We start from the raw sequence: 20,363 nt of genomic DNA, 5'->3' as shown, positions 1-20,363 counted from the left end.
CTATCTGATGGTTAATTGTCGTTATAGTGTGAGGTAAGGTTCGATAAAACATTTATTAACGCCTTGTGGTTTTTCACAGGAAGCTTTGAGGGACAGACCAGTTATAGTTTGGTCCTGTAGTCTCGGATAGAGAGACGGAGGAAAGGAGAAGAAAGGAGAAGAAGGTGAAGTTGAAGTCTGGGAGCGGAATTGGAGGAGATAATAGAGAGGGAAAGGAGAAGAAAGGAGAAGTTGAAGTCTGGAGCGAAGCTGGAGGAGATAGTAGAGAGGAAACAGAGACAAAGAAGGAGTTAGAGGAACGGAAAGAAGGAAGAATCAGCGGGAAGAAATAGATGAGTAGATGCAAGGACAGGGGGAAAATCGAACTCGCACTGTAAATCACGGGATGAATTAGGCTGTCACTTGGTCGAGGGAAAGACGAGTGACTGGAAGTTATCGTTTTTAAATTATCACATTTATTAAATTGTTATTGATTGAATTTCGTCTTCGTGTTCTCTATAATTTAACCGTCGGCATTGCTGACTGGGGGCTCAGAGCTGTAAATCTACATCATCACTAATTTAACTTTCTAACCTAACGAGCCAGGGTGGAACTTTCAATTTAATTTAATTAAATTATATTGGGAGAACCCCACCCCAATACGACAGAACGTCACAAAGATATACGCACTAAAATGTGCCAATGTTTTGAACTATAAAAAAACCCTCACCCTTTAAAAAATCCAATAATATACAGTATGCTATGGCATACTATAAAACCCCCTACACCACATACAAACATACAAACATATATACACACTTATTATTCTTATATACTTACTTAAGAAAAGACTGGAACCATTTGATATAGATAAGCCAATATAAAAAATACATACGTGGAAAAAATAAACATATATAATAATAAAAAAAAGAGAAAGGAGAACAAGATAATAAAATAATAATAAATGGGACTAAATTACTCTGGCAAAGTCAACTAAATAAAAAACATAATAAAAGGAAAAAAGGTGGAGGAAATTGGCCCATGACATTAACATGTCGTTGGGACAATAGTACGACCCTAAATCGGAAGTCCAAACTTATGGAACTCGGATCTCTAAAAGTCCTAATGGAGGTCGGAAAGTACATAAGATTTTGGCTTCATGGGATTTAAAAAAAACTTACAAATATGATGATAAAAAAGAAATTAACCCTGCAAAATTTATAATTGACATTATTGTTTTATACAATGCACATATACAGATGTATTATGGGAGGACAGGGTCAACCCACACTAAATACACTTTTATATTTAATCAGGGTGTCACTTCTAAGTTCTAACCAGCTCTATGTGCTGGGATGGGGCTAAGATGTGTCAACAATAGGTTGGCGATTCTACTAAATAAATTTTCATCCACTGTTGAAACGGACAATAGTCAGGGCATATGCACTAATGGTACATGCTCCACGACGGGAACTATACTATGGGTTAAATACTGCACCCAGGCTTATGTAATTATAGTCGATAACCACGACTTTTTCCGCTATTCCTTTCGAGCCTCGATTTGATTTTGAGCGACAACAGATACGAAGAAGAAAAGGATCGACTCTTGCGTTAACTATTTGGTCAGGACATTTTTGGGGGGCAGAAGTGGGGTATGTACGTTATTGAAGAGCTTAAAATGCTTTTAAAATAGTAATTAAATCATTCTCTTTAAACATAATAATAAATAATTTACTTTGGCTGGGGCTACGTGAAAGTATAATCTACTTTCGATTTCGATTAGTCCTACATGTAGGACTAGGTTTCGAGAATCGATGTGATATTGGTTATTTTACTTTTCAAAAGTTGATCGCTATTTAATTAAATAATTCTGGAATCATTGGCCAAAATATTATAAAGGTCTCGTAAATTATTATCACGGCCTGCTGTAGACACCAGCCATAGTGATCAATTCATGACCGTTCACAGTTCTTGGAATGCACAGTGCGTTTCAATAAAGATAATTCCACATGCTGTCAATGTTGATAATAATAATAATAATAATAAGGACATGTATCTCATTCAAATATCTCTTGGACCACGCGCTAGTAATTAATAAATTTATTTAGATTAACCTTTGTATCCTGACGGTAAGTATAATCCCTCTTCTAATGATCCACTGCGTTAAATCCTTTAGAACACTCACTTTTTTAGTATAAATCCCTGTCAGAACAGAACACCTGTGTATAAATCGGCTGTTGACCTCAGAGCTGAATTACCCACGCATGCGTGTAAAGCAGCATCACCACATGGAAAGAGTAACGCGTGGAAACCGTCTAGCGAGGCATATATCACTGAGAACTGACTAATGCATGGGTGGGAGCTGTGCCGTTACGGCAGAAATTTAGGAGAGAGAGAGACACGTCAGGTCAGAAACGTGAGATAGAGAGAATGATAAATAAATTGTAGAAAGACTACAAACTGATATTATGATGAACATTATTAATAAAATTTGCAATGGTAATTATGAATACATACATACATACATACATACATACATGTTAATACTTAACATTACTTATAACATGATAAGTATGATGAACATTATTAATAACATTTACAATGGTCTAACTACTATAATCAAAATCAAACCAAACCTTAGGTTTCTTATTTAACATCTATCAGCAGGAGTACACGTATAATTGAAGGAAAGCAGATTCAAAATGGCGTCTGGGAAAGACACATACGAAATAGTATTCTCATTCGATACTACTGGTTCAATGTACAGCTGCCTGGAAGAAGTTCGATCTAGCCTTGGGGAAATTGTCAATCACTTGAGAAACAATATCCCCGGGATACGTATTGCCCTCTTTGCTCATGGCGACTACTGTGACAAGAACAGTACATATGTGACAAAATATGTAGACTTTTCCAACGATGCCAGCACACTTTGCAACTTTGTTAAAACTGTAGACGCCACTGGAGGGGGTGATGCACCTGAATGTTATGAGCTGGTGATGAGAGAAGTGCAGGAAAAACTGTCATGGAGTCCAAACTCTCAGAAAGCCTTGGTCATCATCGGGGATGCACCACCTCATGAAGCATCAGAGGAACAGAACTACCGTCATCTAGATTGGAGAGAAGAAGCAGTCAGACTCAGAAATATGGTAAGACGTTTATTATTTTCAACTGTATTTCATGCTTGTTAAAGTTCTGGATATGACTACATTGACACATAATACTATAACCAGTTGTATGCAGTTGAATACATGGTTTATCCTGGATAGTATGATCATATTATATTCACATCTGTCATGAGAAAGTGATGAGAATTTATCTTTTAAAGGTGCAGTAATTTAGTGGCCTCATATTTATTTTAGTTTGGAACGTATCGGATTGGAGAGGTCAATGATGCCACAAATTGACACACATGCAAACAAACATATACACTAATACACACAGCAATACAAACAACTCTTAGATATACATTTGCTGAATTAGCGGCTGAGGTTGCATTTATGCAGTTATGTGTATTTTCTTCTGAAAATGACATGACTGTGATGGAAATGTTCGAAAAGCAAATGATACCAAAATGAAAATAATTTCACGGATCTTTGACATATATTGGGTCCCAGGTGTTTAGGGACAGAACATATTCTTGAGTTGGTTAACATTCAGAGTCATCTGTAAGGTAAACAATATAAGAATTAATACCCTTGGCCTTGTGTATTTTGGTAGAGTATGCGTTTCACCGGCTGGCTGGTTTGTTGAGACATTTGTGTTTATATAACTGGGGAGTAAACAGGCAACTATTTCGTTGTTGTTGTGGATGGAATTTTACTTTATGCCCGTATGTTACTGGGAATGAGAGTTAATGTATTGATAGACAGTGTGACGTATCAAATAGTCAGATAGATGACTAATAAATAAGGTGTCTGTAAAAGAAAGTGCAATAAAATATATGCTTTAAACCGCTCTAGTGGTACAGTCGTAGGTAAATCTGAGCGATCTAGCGTGATGATTGTTATATATATATATATATATATATATATATATATATATATATATCACTTCAGGAAAATGTAAAGTATTTTTTCAACCATAGGGAGTGAAGATATATGCAGTGGAATGTCATGGTCTTTCAACAGAATTCTACCACAGAATTTCTTCTCAGACATTTGGCTACTTCTTTCAACTGTGTGATATAAAAGGGATTAAGGAACTGATGATGAAGATTTGTTTTCGCGAAGCAGGTCTTTCACATGTAAGTTTTTGTAGTTTTAATTTGCACATTATTTTGCCACATGTGGTTCATAATTCTACTCTTATTCAATGCAACACATTAGAATGTTTGGCACACCACTTAAAAAAGGTGTTTTACTATTGTTTGGAACCACAAGTTTGTAACCTGTCTACACCTTAGAGTTTCTTAATTGCATTTAAATCCATGTTGAGACTGCTTTATGAAGACTTTCTCATATTGATTAATGTAAAGTATGCGTTTTCTGAACAAAATTTTAGTATAAAGGAATGTTTACTATTTGTTAACTTTCACACAGCAGTGTGCTTCATTTACAGTTGTCTACAGGAGCAGTTTCATCTAGCACAGCAACTGCAGTTGCTAAAACTGGAACTCCATCCAACAAAACTGTGTTGTCGAAGGTGACACCTCTTGAACCAACATCATTTGTTGTAAAAGCTGAAGGTTCGTCGATGCCTTTTGTTTGGTCTTAATTTATTCCATTCAACATTTGAGAATTGAGCCAACTCACCTGACTCTTGGCCCCCCTTCCCCCGTATATGGTAATATTCTAAGAATGAAAACAAAGAGAAACCTGAAATCTGTAATCATTAATGTAAACTGCTTTAAAAAATACTATTCTTTATCTCAATCTCTTTAAAGTTTATGTGATTATTCAATGCCACCTTTAATATCTCATACATAAATGCTACCAATACAATCCATCTGAAATGTCCACTATGATTGTATCAATTCTTATCCCCTTTAAGGTATCCAGATAAACTTAAAGATAATGATTATCGTCAATTTTAACTTTCCAGCGACAATGCTAACAGTTTTGTTCGAAATATTATCTTATTATAGTTTGTCAATGGTTGTTTCAATGCCAGTGCATATAGTGATATGATTACTTCTTAACAATTATATAACTCAGATAGTCTTCTTCTAAAAAGTTCTTAGTAATCATTCTGAATCAGTGGTCCTTAAATTCTTCAGCTTTGCAATGTGACATGTGTAATGTTGGGAAACTGTCCGAAGAATTCCCTCCAGATACGCTGACGGAGGAATGTGAACATCCAACCACCATCTGTCTCAGGGTAAGTGTATCAGAAAACATTAGCTCAAAGGTAACTTAGCCTAACCATCATAGAGGACTAACTATATAAGACTGGATCACATAATTAAAATAAAAATTGAATGAGGTACCACAGTTAATTTTGTTTTGCCCCTGTACACTCATTGTGGAAAAAGTTCACGCTTGAATATCAAGTAAATATGAAAACTTGTCCACATCAAACTTGGAATACCAGGGTCTTATTATTCAGTTTTGTCAGAGGAATAATGGATGTGATAAATGAAGTAGAAACCGTCACCATCATCATCGTCATCATCATCATCATCTTTGCAATGTATATCTTTCCTAACAACTTTTGACAATTCCGTACTTAAGTCAGTTTAGTTAAGTTAATCCATTCATCATTTTTGCAAAACCAGTGACAGATTAAGTGTTTTGCTTATACCACAGAGTAATGAGTACTGGTAAGAATTGATTTTCGAGTAAGAAAACAATAACAGTGTAGCAGATCTTACGCAATATCAAGCACAGAATAGTTCCCTAAAGCAGTATACATACTACCATGTAATCTCGCTTTCTTTGGAAAGTATCAGAGCATCAAATACATGTAGTACATATTAGCTCCCATTTCAGTGCGTGGTTACATATGCCACAGAGAAAGGCTGCTGTCCACACAATGGATGCGGAAAAGAAGTTCATCCTAGCAACATGCATCTAAAGTGGTTCAGAGCGATACTGGACGAGATGTTTCTGGATTATAATGAGGTTTTAGCTGAAAATCAGAAGAAAGCCTTCAGCGGTGACAAGGATATGCTTTGCGTCTCCACCATGAATGGAGATACCATGTGGATTGAATTCAAAGAAGAAATGACAATCCAGAGCTTGAAAGAGAAAGTCAAGCAGCATTTTTCAGTGGAGGCTAAACAACAGAGATTGCTTTTTAATGGCTTGAGATTAAAGGTGAAAATATAAATTACGATGCATTGATCGTTTAGAAAATTTGAGATTTGCATACATTTTTATTTATCCCAGCTACATTGGTAGATTGGCAGACCTAAGTATCACATTTACTACGGGGATGGTGGCGTTGTCAACGTAAAAGTCCTGCACTAATGCCATTTTGGATAGTTGTTGGATGTCAGATACAGTGGACATGCGTCAGTATATGTTGCCCATTCAATACACCGCGTTCCACAAACACTTGCATTACATCAATCAGCTTAATGTCCTTAAACTTATGAAAATTTAAGTTTCAGTGTGACAACGTATACTTTGTGATCATTACATGAGCACTGAATACATTTTTTCAAACACTGCTTCCATACGCTGACCATAGTAACGGTAACTATGCTATTTCTGAACAGTGTGTCTTCATCTTTTTGTTGAAATCTTTATTTAAATTATAATTAGTCAATCGCTTTTTCTATATAATCGAGATTGTTGCAGCTTGAGCTTTGCTCAGGAATATTTTCTGTAATACATTGTAAAACTTATGTTCTGCAGCCTGTGTATGAATGCTCTATGCAAAAACACATCATTCATTACATCTTTATTGAGACTGTTGATAAACAAATTATCAGTTATAAACCCCAGACATGTTCATCGATAACTTTTGCATTTTTAGACAGCAGTGTTTGAATATTGTTCAGATGCTTTAAACCATTCTCAGGAGGTCTTGTTAAATATTATTTATTGGTTTAGCATTGTATTGTTGATGGTGTCATCTTCATTGTAAACAATAATTTGTTTGATTTAATTCTACATGTTTAAACTATTTTAACTAGTATTGTTCATGTCTGAAATTGTGTGTTTGTGTGTGTTTTTTTTCTTACATTCGATTAAAAATGTGTACAATTACTAAATTCACCAGTCGTGCAGTTGCAGTAAATATATTTTTCACCAAAGTTTTCTTGATTACCATGGTGCTCTTGCAGCAACCAAGGTGGCAGTACCTTTCCACCATCGGCTTTGCAATATACTTATGTATAGTTGTTGGTGTAGCTGCTCAACAGTTTTCAACCACGCATGTTTTAGGTGGATCTGCAGGTCCCAACTGCGGTTTGCAGGAATATTTACATGTGCATTCTGACATCTTCTGGTAGAAAAAAAACAGCCACATACAGACAATACATTATTAATTTCAACCAGGGTGCTCACCATTACCGCTATCACAGGTGCGTGTGCTGTGTGTTTCCAAACAAAATATTGATTCATTGGCCATCAAACCAATGGCAACATCACGTTGTCAATGGGCAAGTTGCAAGGGTCACTTTGGGTCAAATATCCTTGTGAAAAGCATTTACGCGGATACACTTAGAGTGGACCTGACACAGTTTGACATATTCGACTGGACGCACAAGTGAAGCCACCCACTGATGAAATGGTTGTAAACCATATTGATATTGCATGTTATCAGCATGCAGATTACTGCAGAGACATATCATCTACATGAAATTGATCTACCAGCAGAGAGCGATCAAGGGCTCTTGAATATGCGAACCATGTCTGATGGCTGATAACAATGGTGATGAAAACCAGGATATTGGTGTTTTACGGTATTGTATTGGAACCAATTTAATACAGACCCAGTGGTTATTAGGAAGGCACCAACATGACTGACAAATTACCTAACGCAGCACGCATTCATAAAAGGTTTGCATGCAAGTGGTTATCTAGAAAGGAAATATCGCTGAGGTACATGCCGGCACCAAACTAAATTCCATGAAGATGGTTCAGTTTTAGAAAACCCAGTGAAATTCATCAGGCTAATATTTTGTATTCACCATATGGCATGGTACATTGATGTGATGTTGCTCAGGTCGATTACAAAAAGCTAAGACACTGACATCCGAAACAGAAGTCTATGTCGTATATGCATTCGTGCACACCTACGCATGTTGACCACTAACAGCATGAATGGAATGCAACCAAGTAAGGATTCGCCGTGGACATTTTGGCATTCATCACCATGAAGCCATCACTGAGCGATTTAACCGTTCACTTGTGGGATGATAATTTGGACATCAGCATGCATACGAAATATTGATGTAACACACGGGTGTGCGATCTCTGAATGGGTAGTAAGACTTCCCAATGTGGTTGCCGCTTTAAACAACGACTTGCAGAGAAACTCACACTAAAAAAAGAAATTAAAAAGAAAATCTGTAAAATCTATCAGGTATGCTGTTGGAGGAGTGATCTGTCTGCGTGAACCTGGGGCGCAGTGTCATCATGAGATGTTTGTATGTGCCTGGAGAACTAGAAGATGCAATAAAGAGAGCTACTGGTCCTATTTCGAGTTTGACCACACAAATGATTTCTCACGTTACCCGTTGCAGCAACGCACCAGCGATATATGCCATACCCTATCATCCTAGCATGGTTTTGTCTTTATGGAATTGCAGGTGAAACTGGAGATATGCAATTCCAACCCACGTGGGTATTAACATGGTCTAATTAGCTAATCGGCAGTGCTGGGGGAAATGAAAGCACCTTTATCGTGGTTACACTCAATGCGTGATAGCATGACCATACGGTAACAGGCTGATTCAGACCATGGCTGATTTGGACCAGGCTTATTCGGTCCAAATTACTGGCTGATTCGGACCAGATTTCTGGCTGATTCAGACCAGATTTTTGGCTGATTCAGACCATGTGAAATATCAATAAGTTTCGTCCGAGATTTAAATGTGACACTTACATTTGACTAAGACACACTATGTCTCATTATTTCCCAGGTACGTTGAGCAGTTCAAATATGCATTTAAGGAATCAATCATTAAATTGTATGCAGATTGTTGGGGACAACAATCGCTAAAACAGTGTCCATGCAGCAACATTTATTCATACATATTGATCTGAGTTTACATTATTTGTGTAAACACATACAGGTCTGGGTAGGTTTATGCCTTTGCTAGATTTATGTAGAATTAATTTATACTATTTTTTTATATACTAATAGTACTACATAAAACTTATATCTTAAAGGAGAAAGTGAGGTGCTGTACAATATTTTATTTAGTTCGATAAAATATCACACATCAGTATCATACGTTTATATTCTTCTAATTTTGTGGACCTCGTAAGACGAATTATATTTTAATAATATTTGTTTTAAGCAACGTCTGTTAATGTTTTACTGAATTCATAGTCTATCTGTAAAGTGTCGAATTTTGAATAAGTATTGAACCTTAAAGTTGAATGCATTGAGCATTAAAATTTTATCACGTTTAAGCCAGAAAAGTCTTTTTATATTCTCTTAGTATGTCTGCAAAAACAGTAATAACTGCTAAACTAAATAATGTGTGTTTCACATGGTTTTTCTTATAATAGTTCACATGGTCCGAATCAGCCCATCATCTGGTCCGAATCAGCCCCTAATTTCGGCTGAATAAGCCGGTCATTTGGGCCGAATCAGCCACGGTCCGAATCAGCCAGCATTCGACCATACCACATCGATGGCCTAGCTGAATGTTAATGTGAACCGTCTAGAACCATAAGTGTAATAAACCAATAATATTTTGATGCTGCATTTGTGACAGTGATTGTTTTGCTGTTTTGCCTTCATGAGTATGTAATCAACGGTGAGGTTGAATCTGTGTTGCTGACATTCTCGGTTGCTGCATTGGTACGATGCTAAGTTTTCCACAATCAAAACACATGAATGACTTACTATTGAGTTGATGGGTGTTGTGGTCTGAGAACTGATGATCCAATTGAAAACCATTCTCATCCAGTGGGATATATAATCAAGCAAGGTTTGGCCATTCAATGTAAATCAAGACTTGTTTTCGATGCGATATTGTCAAACCTTGTTTGCTGTAGACATTTATCACATAACCGAGACACCAGTGGGACGATTTATCATCAGCAGTTGGCCTTAGTCCCGGCCCATCTTCGCTCACAGGCATGTACACGATGTCATTGAGGACAATTGTGGGGGTCTCATCATTGCCAAGTATGTTCACAAGTATATTCTGATGTTGCGTATCCTATGGATGATACGACAGCAGCACTGGCGAATCCGTGATTTGTACTTGATGAAGTTTAGTTTAAACAGTTCTTGCTTAAGTTCTTTGCATACGTGCATTGTGCGAAATCATAGTAATGTCGTCGGGAGTCCACACACAGAGAACTATTTCCATGGACATTTCTGGAATAATTGCATGTATCTCTGCTCACTGAGCTTGACCAGATTTCCAATGTATTCTGTTTTAGTTGTTTTAAAATATAGATCATCCTTGATGCAACAAAATTCATCATGGATCTCTTAGTAATATGTGTAACTACTGGCCAGTCATGGGTAGATCCCCCCCCCATTGGGAATGAATGTCCACAATCTCTGCTGCATGGAACCACACAGGATGGTTCATGTAACAGACATGTAAGAATTGTTTCTAAAGTTTTTCTTGGGAGAGTGTAGATTTCACACCATATGATCATGCATGGGATGTATTTTGTTCTGATGCGGGCTGGATCCCTCACGTCATAGCACCAACAAAAGAAACTGGCACGTCTGTGATTTTAAACTATGTCTCATACCTCATACGAGTTTTTAACACAGTCAAGTCCTGGTTGCAAAACAGGTTGATGGCAGTCATGGTCTTATGGGAACCTCCATCATTGTTAAGTTAAAAGAGCATATGACACAATTGGATTGTTCACCGATGGTGTTGTTGACATCGTTGCGGTGTTACTTTTCTGACGACATTCTTCCCTGGCAGTATAATCTGGCAAGCGTGTAGTTGCCCTTGCTTGATATTTCAATGGCCATAGGGCACTTCTGGAGCCGACATCAGTGTATTCTTGCATACATGCTCGAGTGGCTCAACTTGGTTGAATAATGAACAACAAAAGAGCACCGTATTACCAACGCATGTACGTGTGTGTGTTCAAATTGTTGAGGGTGTTTTCCATCTCTGTACAATGGACTAGTGGCATCTCTGACAGCATACTGGGAAAATCATTAGTATTAATCATCGACAACAAATTCACTCTCACATAAGCGAGTATGAAAGATCACAAATGAGTGTATTGGGGAGATTCTCTGTTGTTGTACCTGATAATCTACCCGATGATGATGTGGTTTGTTTGATCGATTTGCAAGTTTTCTGAACACGAATGTGCCTTTGCTGGTTGTGACCTTGATAAGGAATTCAAATTTGGCAGGATCAATGACTAGTCGGTGGCACAGATGTGCGCACTCCGCTGATGCCCCTATGGCGAGTGTCCCAATTTTCTTTCGGCCAGTATCTTTCACATATGAAATTTCATCGTGGTTTGCATCCGGTGATGATGCAAAAAACCAAACCTGTTTTGGTAATCTATATGCAATGATTTCTTCCGCCAAGGTTAACTTGTTGATAAGTTCTGGTCGAGCATTAAACATCAATTATACAATATTATCTCATCCACTCATGTTTCAACCTCTTGGTTGCGTTGTGGATTGGAGTAGCATCCAAACCAAGCAGGGATACTGGACTGACACTTGGTTGTAGCTCAAAATGGTTGACCTCTGCAAACACAGATCAATGTTGATTGTTCTTGACTGGAGTATTCATGCTTTCGTCGCTGGACAGGTTTGCTGATTGTTTTCAAAGTTCATCCACATCTTTGAGACAAGTTGAGAAGTTCATCGATGGGTTAAATTTAACATACTCAAATGAAGCAAGACCTTGTTGTCTTAGCAACACGGTCAAAACTGCTCTTTCATTGTCATTATATACATAGGAATTGTTATTTTTATTTAAAATATCAGGATTGTTCCGCGTGCAGTTTGGAGGATTTGTAGCTTTAACAATTTTAGTCAATTGCTTCAATGTCTGCAGTGTGGCAGTTTATTGTGATGTCTAACACTGGGGCATCATGCCGCTGACACGTAGCATCATGTCCCACCCAATCACATTTTTCAGAGACTAAGTCGACAAGTAATAATACTAACCTCTTATGCTGAGCACCAAGTGAGGCAGCTGCTAGTACCATTTTTATAAGTCTTTGGTATGACTCGACCGGGTTTCAAAACCGTTACCTCCCACATTCAAGTAGCACTCTCTAACAACTTAGGCCACCGGAGCACTCAGATTCAGAGAGCACTGTGAATTTTTTTATCTGGGTGAGTGTGACACCGCCATCTCATAAGTGGACAGGTTTCTTTCTCTGTTGAAAAAAAACACAATTTGATCCAAATACAATGTATATAATGTGACATCCACTCACAAAAATTTGGTACAATCTGCCATCACCAGTATTGTGGACTTAATGGTCCAGTTCCCTCTGCTGTCTCGCCAGATCAACATCCATTAACAGAACTTATTAGATGATATTTGGTGAAGGCGTGGTCCTAATAGGCAATCACCTTGTTATCTTATGAATAGCCATCAACTGACCTTAATGAAGAATTCCTGCAAGATAATATATATTATCTATAAAAATGAATGTCACACATATATATATATATGTTTATGTGTGTTGAAGAAGAAGTTTCAGAAAGACTTTCAATTCTTGGTTTGTAGGTGTGTCAGATGATAATTTTTCTCACATTATTATTAGCTCATTTCTAAACTATAAATTATTTACAATTATAGGGCAAGGATGCACGCCTGAAGGACCTTTCTGTAACAAAAAATTCAACAATCTATCTCCTCATCCCGCTGTACTGTGTGCCTGAGGATCTAAACCATGTCGTCTTTGACCTGTCCTGGGACTTTCCAGAATCCAACCCGGACTTTCTGGATGCTTCCTGTTTTGCCTTTAAGAAGACAGAGTTTGTGCAGCTAATCGATTGGAACCACTCAAGTGAGGAGTACTACCTGAAGAATTCCGTCAAGCATTCAGAAGAGAATGTTAAAAGCTCAGGTGGAAAGAAAGGACACCAAAAAATAAACGTCTACCTGAAGCAAGTACCATACAACATAACACACATCTACTTCACACTGAGCTCATGGAAATCTCCCAACTTGTCTGCCTTCTCCAATCCCAGCCTCCAGTTTTACGAGGCATCTGAGCCAGATACTGACCTCTGTGAGACAACATTCATTCACGGGCTGAAATCGCAGGCAGTCATAATGTGTTGCCTTGTCAGACATGGAAGTCAATGGGAAATACATGAATGTCAGGAATCTGAAGCCCTAGTAAATGGAAATGCGAAAAACTATGAACCAATCAGAGCAAGAATATCCAAATGTATTGCTGAAGCTGATGAGGACTAGACCAGATATGGTAAGTTGAGGTAAAAGTATTCCCAAAAGTTCATTTTAAGGCAAAATCTTTTATATTCACATTGTTGCTATGAATAAAGGCCAACAGCAATTATTTCTGACTGTGCAAAAATAGGTACTTTGAGGAGAATATTAAAAACACTAGACTAATCGATAAATTTCTCCTAAAATATAAAACCAAGAAAATCTAAGGCATGTCCACTTAATGGTTACTTTCCACTCCAGTTTCCAAAAATTGCAACAGATTATTCATAGACATTGGCATCAGATGGAATCTTTTGAACACTGAAATGGTATATTTCAGGAATTTCCTATAGTTGCGTACCATACACCTAAAAGTCTCAAAGACCATCTGAAACGTCAAAGGATAATTTCAAACAAGACTAAAGATTCAGAAACTGCTGCAAACATAACAGCTGCCTAATTTGCAAACATATGCTTGAGACCAAACCGTTCATCACTCAGATGTTAGGATGTCTACTCAAAAATGTAACCTATCGTCTGACATGCAGTATAGGAGCCACTCAACATGTTGGTGAAACCGTTGAATTAATAAATGGAATGAATAAATGCAAGAGTAACACTCGAAAAAAATAATCAAAGCGAAACACGCCAACCATTATAATTAGACTGGGTATTCAGTAGCACACAATACACATGTAGTTTACCCATTTTAAGACAGTTTGTCAATTATTTCTTATTTCTTCTAGTTTTATATATATATCTTGCTTGTAAATTTTCCCCATTAATTCATACATGCAATAAAATTTCTCTTGGTTACTGCGTTTAGTGTTAGCTTCCTGGAGGCAAGTTGTTTTTTACCATGACAAAGAGCTTGTTTAGCTAGAAACGTTGGGAAACTTATATATTTGCACCGGTATCAATTTTATCATATAATTATATTCAGCTAATCCGGTGTCCTAACATAACATGGTTGACATACTATACTAAGGATCAATGAGCACAACTTCTCGAGAAGTTATGCCACCAACACACCCATTCCCATGTCGAATGGCCCGTTGAAGACGATATTTGCCACTAATGTATCATATATTTAATGGAATGACAAAAGTGAACCATACCTTTTCTTTGACTATTTCATTTATAATAAACCTAGTCAAATGGGTACTTTTTTTAAGGTCCATTTACTCCACATCACATCTTATCTTGTGCAAAATTTCGGCTGGCTATAATCAACCCAGATATTAGTTTTGTTATGCTTATTACAATTGGTCATTCCAGGACATATCTCCAATAATGCTAGCAGATTCATTGTCAAGGTATTCAGCAAGGACAAATCAGAATGTCGAAAAGAAAAGCATGACAGGGTTAATTGTCGCAAGTGGAAATTAGAATTACATTGCTGGCCTGCACCACCTCCCCATTTTTTGATTAGATTAAAGTATGCCTTTCCAGCATCATTACGGTTCAGTTTCAGAAACATTAGGTGCTAATATTGTTTTCAAGGAGCCATTCTAAGTAGACAGAAGTATGTTCTGGACACAAGTAATGTAGCGGAAAGTTGCATTCCTATGTCATTTTATATGTACTGTACCTTTATATAATATAGATACTATTATATAGTATAGTTTCTTTGAAGGGGACTGGAGTATCTAATTTGATATTTTTACAGAAGTTGTTTATACTTACAAGTGAATGTTTACGACAATATTCTATCAATTACTCTCAGCAAACAGTGAAGATGTGAAAAGAAGTTTGGAGGTTATTGACGAAACTGGAACGCATAAAAAGAATGCCTTTTGAAGTAAGAAAGGAGACAGTCACACTGACGTCCTTTAATGTTAATAAATACATATATTTTTCAGTGAATACATGGAATGAGAAGTCGATTGATAATTGTATCTTCACGAAGACCATTAGAATTATCCAGTTTGGAGATTGGGTAAAAACACAAGAGTTGTCCAGTTTTGCTACAGTTTTTAAACTTTGTACATTAGTAGTATTAAACTTACTGACTTTTTTATGCAGTGCAAGTTGTTTAATGCCATCTGGTGATATAACAGCAAAAGCTAGCAGTTTAACAGATTTGTCTTTATTACAATGAGTGATATTCAGACTTAAAATACTTATCGCATTCAAACAATTCTGCACAATTTGACAGATGATACTTTATGTACATCTGTAATCGTGGGATATATTCTAATGCTCAAGAACAAGATATGATTTTGATTCCCTCAAAAGTAATAAGTAACAATTAACAGGACTACACACATTTTGAAAACCATCTATGACTTTCTTAGCTTTTGTGCCATGTGCTAATAAAAGGAAATACTTATTATCAGTGCCAGTACAATACTGATGGATTGTTTTCGAATTAGATTTGACCATTTAAGAATATATAATATGAGAAAGTATATTTATATCTAGCACAATCTGTGCCATTATTTCTGTACTGGATCAGTAAGATATTTCCAGTGGTCAGCTGGACATATACAGGGCATTTTTGAACTCCCAACTGAACACGTTTAAACTGTAAAAGCGTTTGAATTTGGGAAATTCTTTTTCAAATGTACTGCAAGTTGAGCTTGTGGTAGAGATCGCATAAATTATGTAACTTATGCACCTCGAAATCAGCTGCTCTTGAAATCAACTTGGTCTTATATTTCACTCTTGGGTAAGTTTTTGAAAAGTAAGCGACACTATATTAATCACATCTGATCACCAATTAAATGGCCTTGTTGAATATTTAACCACTGGTTCAACTAATAGTGAACTAACTAGAAAAACACACTTTTATAGGTACAGGCAATATATTATTGTACTTCCTATGGAATGAAAGCAATGTATGAAATTTGTACAACTGCTCAAAATTAAAATAAAGATAACTGGATGATTAGATCTGCTTTCAAGCTTGATAGATGAAGAACTTCAGTTTGGTGCTTGCTGTTGTGATTGGTGTTTGCCATGTGATACTTTCATTCATTAAATAAAACATTTCAGGCCACCATGTGCTACATTGGGACAATAGTTGTGGAAATTATGGCCCACCACAAGGATTGGCGACATCATAGATCTATTAAATTTTTGGGCGATGGGTGGTACAGATAAAGTCACTAGATCAGAAAACATCCATATATTTGTGTGTAACAAGTAATGTTTCACAATTGTAGAATAAAATGCACTTTTACCTATTATATATGCTTAGTCACACTTTAAAAGTTTATCTATCTATCTATCTATCTATCTATCTCTCTCTCGCTCTCTCACTCTCTCTCTCTCTATATATATATATATTAGGATGTTTTCTCTGCATGTATAAGAATATGCTTTTTGTTAATTCATAATTATTTTAAGGATAAATATAAATTTTTATTGGTTTGTAGTATGTACTGGGAAAATCCCTTATTTACAGCTTTTTGGGATTCATTTATCTATGATAAAATGTTTAGTGACAAACTCTTAGTCTAACAAAATCAACAAGGCTTTCAAAATGAACTGCGTAGAATAGCAGCATCAGTCTCTTTACTCAAGACTGTTTTTTTCCACCTTAGAACTAGCATCAAGAGTTTTTGCTACTTTCGTAGATATTCAAAATGCCTTTGACAGTGTTAATTAGTATAAAACTCAGTAAAAATTTAGCAGTCAAGAAAAGATTGTACATGTAATAAAGGGATCATACTCAGATATTCAGAGCAATGTTCTGATAAGCGAATCCAAATCCAAATTTATTTCCAATTCTGCAAGGAGGTATTTTGTTAACATGTTTACAATTTGTTGATATCGGTGCCCTTGTTCTAGACCCTACACAAATCAAAATGACAGCTACATGTTGGGTCCACTCCATCCGGACTTCCAGTGTTAGCCGATCGTAAAACTCTGCTCACAAGAACACAGCTCCTTTGGCAAGTTTAACTGGAAACTAGGCAGTCATACAATACACATTTAAAATGTAACTGAACATGTTGGATTTAATATGTATTACCATTTGAAATGTTTGTCAAAAGTAAAAAGGCGTGTACTGAGGGTAGAAAGTCATTTTATTTTCTTAAAGAGATTAGCACCAACAAAAGTATATTCTGTTTTTTTACCTGCGTCAGCTTGTAATATCTTAAGTCCTTTATGATTCAGAAGTTCGGTCGAACATTAGACTCAAACATTTAACATATATTAATATTTAAGAATTTATTTCAATTTTTGTTACAGAAGAAATATTTATAGGGAAAATACAATGGAAACAAATGATAAAGCATGCTGCTCATTATAAAGTATGGCAATTAGCACTTTGTGCCATTCTGACATGTCTTACAAAAGATTAAGAAAATGTTCATGCTTTTATAAAACCCCTCAATTTTGTGGAAATTTCCAAAGACAACAAGAGGGTTGCAGTTAATGTTTCCAAGCATTTATTTGCAGTCTGAGCACTATGGGAGAGAACGAAATATTTTGGACACATGCTATAAATAATTTTGACGTTAGTACTGGTGTGATCTTCGCAAAATATCAGATGAAGAAATTATTTGACATATTCTGGGTAGGAAACTACCCAACAGAGCTGACTTCGATGAGCCCAAAATACTAAGAATTTATAATTTATGCTTCATTGTTTTCTGCATCTCTAATACATTGATTATTTTCTTTGTAATATGACTGAATTTTTTATTCTCTAAATTTGGAAGACATATAGTAGCATAAATGTTCATAGTCGATTTTCGTGCTTGTTAATTGTGAAAAATAATAATGATCATTAAAATGATTTAGTATTGGAGGACTTTGCAGCTTTAAGTATATCACAGCATTGTAATGTGTGACAGGACTGATGGAAGGAAAATTCAAAAATTATTTTAGCAAGATGCATATGATTTGTGGCTTCACGAAAGCTTTGATTCTCCGGAAATCAGTCATTTATTTAATGAGTTCTTTCCTTACTATGTTACTTTCGAGAAGAAAAGCAAGGCTACCTCATGGCGTACTGCTATTAGGCTTCACTTGTCTCTCAGCTATTGCAAAAACTATTGCCTCAACAGTCGTTATCTTTAACATCTGACTTTAGTGTGGTATTCTGGTTGGTTTCTAATATAACATGTCATTATACATGCATATCATGGAACCGCTGACAGAGGCCTAATTTGGAAAGTTTTTAATATTTTTTTGCCAACTTAGTTTAGTGCTACCTTTCAGCGACTTACTACCCGATCTTTTTGAATCCAGTCAATAATCATGAAATTTCGTAGAATTGACAAAAATTCCAAACCTATTCATTCCAGATCAGATGGAAAACTTGTTGCAATGCTCATTCATTCAAAATATGACTCCAAATTTCAATTTTAAGGAGACAAAAATGCCATTTTCTTTTGAAACTTATGTCTAGCACGCGACAAGTGCAAATATATCTGGCCGGAGTTATGTGCTCATTAATAATGTTGTTGTGTAATGATGAATCTGTGCTTGTGTATTTAGTTCAGAATACGGCATATTCATTTACCTTGTTTCTTGTAGTGCATCTTTGTTCACATAATTAAGCCTTAGGTAGAATAAGATAATGAGCATATAATAAAAAAGTTACTGCATTAGTATGGGAAAATATGAACTCGTTTTGTCCGATGGATATACAGCACTCCCAAGGGCATGCAGTATTCCATCCGAAAACTCATTCATATTTCCCCATACAAATGCAGTAAACCTATAAATAGGATGCAATCCTAGAATAACAGAGGGATAATATTACTGCTGTTGCTACAGTGTTTATATTTACACTCTGAGACCATATAGCTCGCCAACTTAGCTCCAAAACTTAGAGGTTTCGATCTTGTGCTGCATGTACTGGTCCCAAAGTGTATTTCATGATTTTTAACGTCTGTAGCTTCGTTTCTCATGTCCTAGTTCATTACAATGGATGGCTAGGCACACCAGATCAGCCTCCCTCCACAGCAGTGGCACTGACTGGTAGAAGCATAGTCCCATGTATGTATAATACCCTTGAATTTAGACGATGGTGCCTGCCTGAAAATGTATAACAGATAATGAACAATTGAATTGTAAACATAATGATTATTTATATATATCAACATGTATAAATATTAATATGATACTGAGAATTATGTCATGCATATTAATAGACTAATGTCTTTATACTGATATGCTTTATTTTTGCTTTGCTTACCTTCAACGTTGTTGTTCGTTTGTACTTTCTGGCGCTATACTGACCAGGCCTCAGTTGGAAACACTGGGTTGTCCAGCTACTGCCTGCAGAGGTACCCGATAAGTGTCTGTGTAGCATCGGTTGTAGCCTTCATTTGTAGCATCTGCACTGCTTGACGTATGTGAGCGCTGGGCAGGGACTGAAAAGCCAGCACTTGACGCATGAAGGAGTGAAGGCCCTCTCGCCGCATGTACATTTAAGCCAATCGAATAGACTGAGCGTATCGCCACACAACCTGGGTCCAGTGGAAAGCACATCCCTTAAGTTCAACATAGGGAAAAGCCTCTCTGATGGCGAGCCATGCAGCTGAAAATATGCAAATAAAAATCCTTTACTTATATTGTTTGTGTATGAAGCCATTCTATGTTTAAAGTAATACAGTTGTCCTTATGATATTGCGTGATGTGATTAATTTTTGCATAAAAAAATCAGTTTAAATTTTACAGTAAATTTATATCCAACTGTATATTTGTCTGAGTTCTATATAAATCATTAACTTCAAAGTACAACGTTCTTGGCTCTTCTGAACACAGATTTGCTCTGGTTCTACGGGCATCTCTTTTCAAAAGCGCCTTCTTTGGGAGAGAGACTGTACCTGGTCCCGAACTCTCCAGAATAGTGTGTTCTGCATTTTCAAGGCTGGTGTGAAAAGTTGCTCTCTAGCAGCACATCTTACCTTTGAGAAAGAGGAAATCTGGTCATGTCAAAGAAGGT

The 20,363-nt window shown here is 36.5% G+C and overlaps 1 protein-coding gene and 1 long non-coding RNA gene across 3 annotated transcripts in view; one reads left to right on the top strand and one right to left on the bottom strand.

Annotated features, from left to right (window-relative positions):
* LOC149807639 (uncharacterized) overlaps positions 1–2,226 on the bottom strand; it is a 60,347-nt gene extending 58,121 nt beyond the window's left edge. The window contains exon 1 of the long non-coding RNA XR_016423066.1: positions 2,094–2,226. This is a non-coding gene — a long non-coding RNA (uncharacterized LOC149807639). The remainder of the gene's footprint in view (positions 1–2,093) is intronic.
* Positions 1,535–20,113, top strand: LOC149807638 (uncharacterized). Of its 2 annotated transcripts, none has more exons than XM_089969028.1 (8): positions 1,535–1,631; positions 2,647–3,125; positions 4,064–4,222; positions 4,537–4,663; positions 5,195–5,295; positions 5,907–6,233; positions 12,857–13,490; positions 15,316–20,113. In XM_089969028.1, the coding sequence occupies exons 2-7, from the start codon at positions 2,682–2,684 to the stop codon at positions 13,478–13,480; spliced, it is 1,782 nt and encodes a 593-aa protein (XP_089825154.1). In that variant the 5' UTR covers positions 1,535–1,631; positions 2,647–2,681; the 3' UTR covers positions 13,481–13,490; positions 15,316–20,113. The 2 variants fall into 2 exon arrangements, with proteins under 2 accessions (XP_089825154.1, XP_089825148.1); XM_089969022.1 differs by having other exon boundaries at positions 2,644–3,125.
* The last annotated feature ends 250 nt before the right edge of the window (positions 20,114–20,363 follow it).

This window comes from Sinohyriopsis cumingii, chromosome 1, assembly GCF_028554795.1.
Source record: "Sinohyriopsis cumingii isolate HCF-2022 chromosome 1, ASM2855479v2, whole genome shotgun sequence".
Taxonomy (NCBI): domain Eukaryota; kingdom Metazoa; phylum Mollusca; class Bivalvia; order Unionida; family Unionidae; genus Sinohyriopsis; species Sinohyriopsis cumingii.
Note: the sequence above shows the minus strand (reverse complement) of the source record. Positions and strands in the feature narration are given on the sequence as shown.